This window comes from Octopus bimaculoides, chromosome 21 (genome assembly GCF_001194135.2).
Source record: "Octopus bimaculoides isolate UCB-OBI-ISO-001 chromosome 21, ASM119413v2, whole genome shotgun sequence".
Taxonomy (NCBI): Eukaryota; Metazoa; Mollusca; class Cephalopoda; order Octopoda; family Octopodidae; genus Octopus; species Octopus bimaculoides.
In genome coordinates, this window is record NC_069001.1 from 8,827,686 (window position 1) to 8,838,601 (window position 10,916).

Sequence of the window (10,916 nt, forward strand, 5' to 3'; positions counted from 1 at the left end):
TCCATTTTATGCCATCACTACCATGAAGAACAGGACAAGTCTCATTTCCATATCTTGAAAATGCGAAAAAAAAAAAGAAAAAAAAAAAGACATAAAAACTCCACATTTCCAAATATTTTTTTAATTGTTTTTTGTATTTTTTTTTTTATGTAATCAGTATCATATTTTATGGAAGATAGGATATTAGAAATGGTACATCATCATCATCATCATCATTATTATTATTATTATTGTTGTTGTTGTTATTATCATTGTTATTATTATTCTGATCAGTTTCTGGGAGAATGGCATACACAATATGCTTTACAATATTTAGTTACAATTTTACATTCAGAGTTCAAATCCCACTAAAGTCAACTTTGCTTTTCATCTCTCTGGGGTTAAAATAAAGTACTAGTCACATACAAGGGTTGATTGTATCAACTAAACCTCTCCCTTCGAAATTACTTGTTTAAATAAGATTAAAAAAATATATTATTATTGTTATTGTTATTATTATTGAGGCAGTGAGCTGGCAGAATTGTTAGCACACCGGACGAAATGCTTGATGATATTTCACCTGTTGCTACATTCTGAGTTCAAATTCTGCCGAGGTCGACTTTGTCTTTCGTCCTTTCAGGGTCGATAAAATAAGTACCAGTTGAACACTGGGGTCGATGTGATCACCTCCCTCAATATTGCTACCCTTGTAGCAAAATTTGAAACCATTATTATTATTATTATTAAGGTGGTGAGCTGACAGAATCATTAGCTCGCCAGGTGAAATGCTTAGTAGTGTTTCAGCTGCTGCTACATTTTGAGTTCAAATTCTGCCGAGGTTGACTTTGTTTTTCATCCTTTCAGGTAAGGATTTTTTTTTTTTTTTTTTTGTCCAGCATGCTAGCAATTCTACCAGCTTGCCACCTTGATGATGATGATGACGATGATGATAATGACAGTTGTAGGTAATGAGGAAAATACAAAAGCAAGAAATTTCATTTGTCCCATTCTTTGAGAATAAAGTGTAAGGCTTTTGTAATTAGTTTAGAAACTCTCCCCTATCCCTCCTTGCAATAAATGTATAATACGCTGGAGTGTGATGGTAGTGATGGAGGTGGGATTGAGTAATCAGTCACCTGAAGCAATAGAACATTGTTCTGCATGGATCTGCACATTTTAATACGATTCAGGTTCAAAACCCACCATTGTCATGTTTTTAACCATAACCCCCTACTGGGAGAGTCTATGCATGACAAAATAATACATTTTAGGTTTGATTCAGTCACCTCTGCCACTTCTTCATCTTTCACTCCATCTTTCCTTCTCCACAATATTTTGGTCTAGCACCAATTTCTGAAGAGAATTGTTATCTGATTTATATTTGTTTTTATTTTATTTGCTATCTTGTCAGTTATGTTGGTGTTTTGTTTTTTGTTCTTAATTTTTTTATACCGTTTTATATCTTTGTTGTATTGTTGTTTAGCTCTCAGTCAGCCCTGATCCAGCAGACGGACTTATTATATAAAGTATTCCAGCCGTGGTGATCTTGTTATTTATACATCTATTTATTTTTGTTAAAGCATTAGTATATCTAGGAAGACATCATCCATATTGTCCTCCCAGATTAAAAGGCAATAGTATGTCATTTGAGGGAAATTTGGTCGGTATTTTTAGCAGTTTGAGTAACTGTGTAGTGGCTAAATTTATTTTTTTTTGTTATTTAGCATGTATGTATGTATGTATGATGTAAATCTGGCGAGTATTTATCGAATGTATTATCATTTATTTTATACAAGCATTTTAGCAGAATCAAAAGAAAAGAAAAGAAAAACAGACTAAAAAAAAAATGTTGTTCATTCCATTTTGATTGCTTGTAGATTTGAAGACCTGACAAATCTATCTCTGTCCCAGACACAAGATACAAATGGTTAAACAGGTTATTAAATTTGTGAGACATAGTTTAAATATTTTTTTTTTAAACTGAAACATTTTGTTTTTTGGGATCTATAATAAATAAAGATCTTTATTTAAATTCCTTAATATGATGTTGTCTCTTCAATTCTATTATTGTTTTCTACTAATATACTAATGTACATCTTCTGTTGGTTGGCTTCAACTTCCCTATTTTGTTTTTCACCCATTCATTTGTGTAGGTCTGCAACAACACTTCTTGAGGGAACATGTTTCAGGGGCCAGAAAAAGAAAGGAACTGAGCTGTTTGTTGCAATAAATACATCTAAAACAAAATTTTTTCATGAACCCTTAAAACACTACTGAGGATACTCAATTTACTATTTTGCTTGCGTGGACTCCAAAAACCTTATATGGACCCTAGCTGAGGACCATTTTTAAAATGACAATGGTGCATTTACCTTTATTGATATTAGGGAGACACATACTAGAAAATATTACGATGACATATAGCTGAATCTGGAGATCATGTGTTGTGTCTTGCTCAACACTGATATGTCGCGCATGACAGGCTCAAACGGCGTACCTCATCATCTGACACCACTCATGCCTGTCTACTATTTGTGGTGAAACAGCCCACTTCTCTCACTCAGGCTGTCCTCCACAACACCTCCACTTCTGAGATTTTTTTTTCACATAGCACTTTATATTAATGCCAACATAACACAAACATACACACATGCTATCATTCTCTAACACACAAAGTCTCTCTCTCTCTCTCTCTCTCTAAAAAAACATACTCTGATAAAAAGAAAAGATAAAACAAAAAACGAAGAGATTCATTTTGTAGAGTAGGAAATTATATATTTTGTAGAGGAAGAAATCATATAACATAATTTGTAGAACAAAACATCATATTATATATTTTCTAAAGCAAGAAAACATCTCGGTATATCTCTTATAGAGCAAAAAAAAAAAAATCATATCACACATTTTGTAGAGCAAGAAATTACATTTCATCGCTTGTAGAGCAGTAAAATCATATTGCATACATTGTAAACAGGAAATCATTATATATATTTTGTAGAGCAGTAAATCATAAATAATAAATCATGCAGAACAGGATATCAGTCATATTACATATCTTATAGAGAAAGAAATCATAATATTGTTGAAAGGAAACAATGTTATATTACACACTTTGTAGAGCAGGAAATCATAATACAAGTTAAACTTGTGAAACAGAAAATCATATCACACATTTTGTAGAAGGAAAAAATCATATCAAATACTTTGGTAGAACATAAAATCATATTAAACATTTTGTAGATTAGGAACAGGAAATGATAATACTTATTTTGTAGAGCAAATAAATAATAAATACTAAATCATATTGCTTATCTTATAGACAAACATATAATATTTAATCTTTAGTAGAGCAGAAAATAATACTAAAAGTTTTGTAGGGCATAAAATCAATTATTACATGTTTTATAGAATAAGACATTACATATCTTGTACAAATCAGGACATTATATAGATATCTTGTAAAGTAATAAATAAAATTATTTTCTAGCTTTTGTACAAGGTCATAGGGAGAAGACAATCAATTACATTGACATTGGTACTAACTTTACCAATCCCGAGAGGATGAAAGGCAAAGTTGACCTCAGCGGGATTTGAACACGCAACATGAAGAGTTGAAAACATTTTGTCTGACACACTAATGGTTCTGCTAGCTCAACACGCTAACCCTTTAACATTCTGATTCTTCTGTTAAATGTAAAGCATATTTTATTCACATTGCTTTGAATTAATCATGCTTTATCTCATAGCTTCAAGATTTCAACGACAAGATAGTATATTTTTAGAATATCATTGTAGGGTATGTGTGAGAGGCTGGATCTGGCCAGTTTGCACATAAAACAGGTAGAATATTTTGGTTGGATATGGCCGGTTTAAATGCTAAAAAGTTAAAGCTCTAAATAGAATACATACACTGTAGAACAGGAAATCATATTGCATATGAGGCTCAGTAAGAAATCACAGAAAAGTTTAATTTCATAGAACTACAAATATTAAAATATATGTATATATAGTAAAATATCAAATGATAACATTTACATATTTCATGGAGCAAGAAATAGCAAAGGCTTACATACTGTAGAAAGAACATTAAACACGGTGTATCTTAAGGTTCCAAAAATAGTAATGATGCACATGTTGTAGGATTAGAAACAGTGATGTATGTACTGTAGGTAAGTCTGGAACTCAGACAACTGAAGAAATCCATCAGGGAAATAGGTACAGCAGGTGAAACTAGTACAAGATGGCTATGGTTGATAAGAGACCACAAGTGGAACCAACCCTTCTGGAGGTGAAGCCTAGCTCAGTCCTCGCTGCACCACTCAGGTGAAGCATACAGGCTAAGGCGCAAAATGTTTGTGACCCTGATATACCAGCTGACGATATGAAAGGGTTTCCAGTATTGCAATGGATTTAGAAGAGCTTACAAAACCTCTGAGTAGCTCCTACAGTTTTTACATGGAGCAAAGCATCTCTGACATTTATTTCACCTAGAGCAACAAATTATAATGTGGTATGGTATGTTATGCTAGGTGATTACATTGACCCCAGTAATTGACTAGTACTTTATTTTATTAACTTAAAAAGGACTTAAAAGCAAAGTCGACTTTGGCAGGAACTGAACTCAGAATGTACAGAACCAGGAAGTTATTGTATAGCATATTTTGCCAATTCACTGCCTTAATAATAATAATAACAATCCTTTCTTCTATAGGAACAGGGGCCTGAAATTTTAAGGGAGGGGGACTAGTCGATTACATCGATCCCAGTACTTGACTGGTACTTATTTTATCGACCCCGAAAGTATGAAAGACAAAGTTGACTCTGGTGGAATTTGAACTCAGAATGTCAAAATGGACGAAATGCTGCTAAACATTTTGCCCAGCTTGTTAACGATTCCCGGCGAAAAAAACAGACATATACAATCTTCTTAAATATGAGATAACTTGATTGAGGAAAATGAAAAAGGTGAAGCTGATGCCAATTATTGTTGGGGTTCTGGGGACAGTTTCAGAAGGTAACATGGCCAGAGTCATTGGGTAAGTTTTAGATAGTGGAAGAGAACAGATAGAATGGTATCATAGGCTGTAGGAAGCAAGCTCGCTATGCGTGCAGGACTCCAGGAGTTCCAGCAAAACTCGAGTTAAAAGAAATATAATAATAACTGTTTCTAATATAGGTATAAGGATAGCAATTTTGAAGGGAGTTGGTGTTAGTCGATACCCTTGACCCTGGTACGTGACCCAATTATTTCATTGACCCAGGATGTTAAGTCAAACTCAGAGGGATTCGAACTCAGAATTTAAAAGGCCAGATGAAATACCACAGACATTCTTTTCATGGCTCTAATGATTCTTCCAGGGTATTTCATTTAGGAACAAAGCTAACAATTTTAGGGGTGAAGTGGGGTGGTGTGTGGGGGTTAGTTGACAGCATTGATTGCAGTACTTGACTGGTACTTCATTCTATCAATCCTGGAAAAGTAAAGGTAACCTTGATAGGGCTTGAACTCAGAGCATACAGACCAGGAACAGATACTTCAAAACATTTGCCATGTAATATGATTCTGCCAATTAAAAAAAAAAAAATCAGAAAACAAAAAAAAAAAAAACTTAAAGCATCTCACCAATAAAATTTTTAAAAGTGGAATAAAACAAAATGAATGAAATTATTTAAATAATGTAATCAGTAGGTGGTTTAGTTTGAAATGCTGCACTGTGGCTTTCATTCATTCACCAGATGCGTGTGTGAGAATAACCCCGTTTTATAAGTGAATGATATTTTGCCACATTGTTGAACAATGACCAAGGTACATTGCTATTAATTTCTTTGTTCGGGAATGAAGACTTGCGTTGGAAGCACTGTGATGAATCTTGCTCTATTTGTGGTAATCTGCAAAAGGAAAATGAAATAACTTAGTCAGTTGAACAATTCACTGGTTTGGGTGTTATTATTATTATTATATGACAGAATTAAGATCCTAAAACCAAAATGCCATGTAAAAAGCATTGGTGCAGGTGCTGGTGCCATGTAAAAAGCATTGGTGACGGTGCCATGTGAAAAAAGCACTCAGTGCACTTTGTGGAGTGGTTGGCATTAGGAAGGGCTGTAGAAACCAAGCCAAAAAAAGGCTATGGAACCTAGTGCAGTTCCTGGCCTTGCCAGTTCCAGTCAAGCTGTCCAACCCATGCCAGCATGGAGAACGAACATTAAAGGTTGATGATGATTATTGGACTTTGATGATGAATGGACTTTGTCTGTCTTCTTACCCTCTTAGAGGATTTAAGTAAAATTATACAAATGTGTCCAACTGTTTAAATTAGTTCTATTTATTTATGCAGCTGAGGACAGCTCTGCATTTAAACTGTGGTAATGATTGCATTGTTCAATTAAATGGAGCCACTTGAAACGGTCGTACTGCATCACGTCTGGATATCCTGTTGCTTATTTTGATATATATAATAGGTGGAGGAGTGGCTGTGTGGTAAGTAGCTTGCTTACCAACCACATGTCTCCGGGTTCAGTCCCACTGCGTGGTAACTTGGGCAAGAGTCTTCTACTATAGCCTCAGGTTGACCAAAGCCTTGTGAGTGGATTTGGTAGACAGAACTATCTAATGGACTTTGTGGAGTGGTTGGCATTAGGAAGGGCTGATCAGGTAAGAACTAGGCTTACAAAGAATAAGTCCTGGGAGGTCAACTTGTTTGACTAAAGCGGTGCTCCAGCATAGCCACAGTCATATGATTGAAACAAATACAAGAATAAAAGAATAGAGGTATTAGTTCGTGCAAAAGTCTGAAAAAGAAGTACAAACAAGCTGAATGAGATAGTATATGAAAATGAAGATTTAAAATCACTGTGCAAAATTGATTGCTGTGTGTTTCTGCAAAATACTGTGAGGAGTCATTTGTAAAATGTCATTCCATGAAAAGAGGTGCAGAGCAACAAAATGCTGAGAATAACTGCTTGACATAGTTACTTGATCTGCTAAAAACAAAAAATTAAATCTCTCTTAAATAAATTTCTACTGTTTTTTTTCTTTTTTTATCTAAGAATGAAGGATATGTTAAATAAAGTAGTCCTGGATACATTATGCCTGTGTGAGAAAAACAAAAATTATCATGCAAAGAACCTGTGAAAGAGGGAGACTCAGGGAGGCATGGGATGAAAAACTGAAGGCTGATCTCAGGACACTGAACCTTACGAAGGAGATGATTAAGGATCAAGAAATCTGGTGCACTGCTGTATATATATATATATATATATATATATGAAGGGTTTCTTTCAGTTTCCATCTACCAAATCCACTCACAGGGCTTTGAGCAACCTGAGAGTATAATAGAAGACACTCGCCTGTGGTGCCGTGCTGTGGGACTGAACCCGGAAGCATGTGGTTGGGAAGCAAACTTCTTGCCACACAGCAATGCCTAAGAGGTTTTTACAACATTTCTTCGCTAAGATTCAGAGGTGTACCTTATACCTACAGTACACAAATAAATAAGACAGAGATATTAATTCCAATTAATTATTGAAAATAATCAAGATATTTGAAGGAATTTAGAAAAGCAATTAAACATTTTTTTTGCTCTACTAGTGTTTTCAACATTACTACTGCTATTGCTGCTACTACTAACTCTATTACAGCTATTACTATTACCTACACCATCATCATTTATTGTTAGAGTACAACAATCAATAACACCTGTTGCAATCACGTTTACTACAGGTAGAACACACTATACATCAGTGGTGCTGGACCATTTTTTTTTTGTTTTACATTATTTTAATAACTATTGCTAGCTTTATCATGTATAATATAATTACTACAATATGTAAAATTTAGTATGCCAAATATGTTACCTCACTGCCCCCTAAAGCCTAATGTACCCTTTGATATACCCAGTACCTCCTTGGGGGTGAGTGGCACCACCCACATTGAGAACCTCTGCTGTACGTCATCATCATCAGGAGCAGCAGTGCTGTCACCACTGCCTTCACTAGGGTGAATGACCCTTCGTTCTCCGGCCAACTATCTAACTCTGCAGATACTCCTATAACACCTACTACTACTATCACCAACCAGCCCAACCGTGACCAACACAGGAGTATCTACATCAGGGGTTCTCAATCACTTTTCATCTATAGATCTCTTTGATCACTATTTTATTCTGGTGAACCTACATAAGCATTCAATGTTTAAAAAAACTAGTTTTATAGAAACTCCTTTCAAAATTCCCATTTTGTTTTCCACACATTAACTTGTGTAGGTTGAACTATGCAAAATGTCAGACAGAAAATATATTGCATTGAAGGCTGATCTCAAAATGCTTAACCTTCAATAGTAGACGGCAGAGGACTGAGATATGCAGCATATTGCTGCATTTGAGAAGACCTGCCCACCACAACAGAATCACAATACTAAAACCAAGGTGCCACATAAAAAGCATTAGTGTGGGTGCTGGTGCCATGTAAAGCGCACTCAGTACACTCAGTAGAGTGGTTGGCATTAGGAAGGACATCCAGCCATGGAAACGAAGCCAAAACAGACTATTGAACATGGTATGACCCCTGACCTTGCCAGTTCCTATCAAGCCATCCAACCCATGCCAGCATGGAAAACAGATGATAAATGTTGATGATGATGATGATAGCTTTTATGTAATTGTACAACCTAATCGCCCTCAAATCAACTTCACTGTCTTCCAAAAAAGAAAGGGCCTTTTGTATGTCTCATGATACAATGGATCTGCACTGAGAAATTCCTCTCCAAGGTCTTGGTAAGGGTTTTTGTTTTTATGAAAAGCCAGCAGTCACCTGTGTATGCATGTCTTTCAATCCATGCTACCTTTAGATAATATAGTCTCAAGTAAACAACACCTGAATAAAAGACTGGTTGGTCATAACTGGGAAGCATTTAATTTTAGTTCAACTTGATCAAGGATAATTTGAGACGAAGCAGTAATGACGATAAAACATCTTGTATTGTCCAATTTATCGTAGTTTCAAATATCCATTTTTATGTTAATATATGCACTAAGCTTGGTCTTTGTCTATAATCATTTTTACTACATTGTATATTGATTTCTTCCTCATAACCAGACATTTATTTCACTTTGTTGACTTTGAAAGTTATGAGCTTTGATAACAGCCAGGTCAGCTTTGATTGAGTAGATACATGATCAAAGGCATACCAGCTGTGACCACCACATTTGTTTTCTTATTCAGACACAATATATTAAGGACTTTCTTGGGACCTCCTTACATCCTATGAGATTATGGATTATAGCAGATAGGAAGTGATGGCAAATTGGGTAATGATTGGGTTAGAGATTGCAAGCGAGGATGGAACGAGAAACGACTAGCAATAGCAAGAACGGAGGAATAGACGTCAATAGAAAGTGGCTCAGAAGAGGAACCCATTTGTCTGCATGAGGGTAAGAGGACTCAGTTGTGTTCATAACATGCATATACATTGCGCTCTGAGAGCCTCAGTCACGATGTGCTCGTATAGACGAGTACTCAAGTACTGTGTATCACTTATCACCATGACCCTTTGTCATCTCTCCCGCCAATTTCAGTGTCCTGAGATCAGCCTTCATCACCTTGGTATATGTGTGTGTGTGTGTGTGTGTGTGTGTGTGTGTGTGTGTGTATGCATATATGTGAGTATATAAGCATATATATTGGTGCATGTAATAATGTGATTATTGTATATGTTGCTCAAGTCTGCTGCAAGTTGTAAGAAAAGGGTAAAAGAGAAGACAGAAAACAATCAGCCAAGAAAAGAAAGACAGCAATGACAGCTAAAAGCGCATGCACAATACACAGAATAAAACACAAAAGGCAGAGAAATAAACAGTAAAAGAGCCATTAAGAGGAAATGGCACATCAAGAGTAGTGTTGGCAAAATTTCAGGAAGCATGGAAATTTTGAAGGAGGCAGTGGTCTGACAGCTAACAAGTGATGTAAGTAGTTTATTCCATGCATCAACACTTCTGAGCATGAAAAAAAAAAAATGGTTCTGCAAGTCATGGTTGCTGAGCTGGGTGTCCAGAGATGGTAAAGATACTGAATTCAAAAGCATAGCCTAAGTTGTTGTAAAGATGGTGGATAATCTTGTGGGCTTCAGACAAGTCAACTGTTATATGTCAAAGGTTTTGTGTCAATCACCAGAGAAGCAAGATGTTCAAGATATGGTAAATGACTGACGGAGTGTATTCATCCAGTTTACATATCTCTGGATAGCTTCCAGCTAATCAATATTTCTGGTGACCCAGAGTGGAGATGAAAACTGCTAAGTATTGATGTACCATAGCCATATTTAGCTTTAAATAACTGGAGAATAACTGATAAGGTCTTACTGAGTGATGCTAAGACAAGAAGTGTTTGGTCATTTCGACAATTTTTAGAAATCAGCAAATGCTCGTAGTTCAATAATTTTCTCAGATACATCATTAGCGATTACATCATATGTAGCAAAATTCAGTGGCTTTCTCAATGCAGGCAGGTTTCTAAGCAAAGCATTTTGATATGATCCCACACTGTGTGGTTCCGTATAAGTGTGTGTATGGGTGTGTGTGTGTGTGTATAAATTCGATTAGAGGTTGTGTTAACTTCATGAAGGGATGGTCATGTTGCCAGTTTAGCCAATAAAAACACAGGCACTATATATTTGACCATCCCCAAATACAACAATATCTGTTTCAACACACGATTTCACATCAATAATCTTGCAAAACAAATATATATATATATATATGTACACATAGTGAGAATTTATAAAAAAACAAACAAACAACGAAGACGGGTGTGTAAACAACAAACAAATGTATTAGTTTAATGCTTGGGAAGTGAGAAAGTCTTTTACATTTCAAGCCTACGCTCTTCGACAGAAAGGAACACAGAAATAAACAGGGAGAGAAAATAGAAAAAGTATATAT

At 35.5% G+C, this 10,916-nt stretch overlaps 1 protein-coding gene across 4 annotated transcripts in view; it reads right to left on the reverse strand.

Annotated features, from left to right (window-relative positions):
• Positions 1 to 3,926: 3,926 nt before the first annotated feature.
• Positions 3,927 to 10,916, reverse strand: part of LOC106875308 (alpha-tubulin N-acetyltransferase 1) — an 18,291-nt gene continuing 11,301 nt past the window's right edge. For 3 of the 4 annotated variants that reach the window (XM_052975397.1, XM_052975399.1, XM_052975398.1), the window contains one exon: positions 3,927 to 5,868. In XM_052975397.1, coding sequence (XP_052831357.1) covers positions 5,709 to 5,868 — 160 coding nt within the window. In that variant the 3' untranslated portion in view covers positions 3,927 to 5,708. The remainder of the gene's footprint in view (positions 5,869 to 10,916) is intronic. The other variant, XM_052975400.1, reaches the window with a different exon arrangement.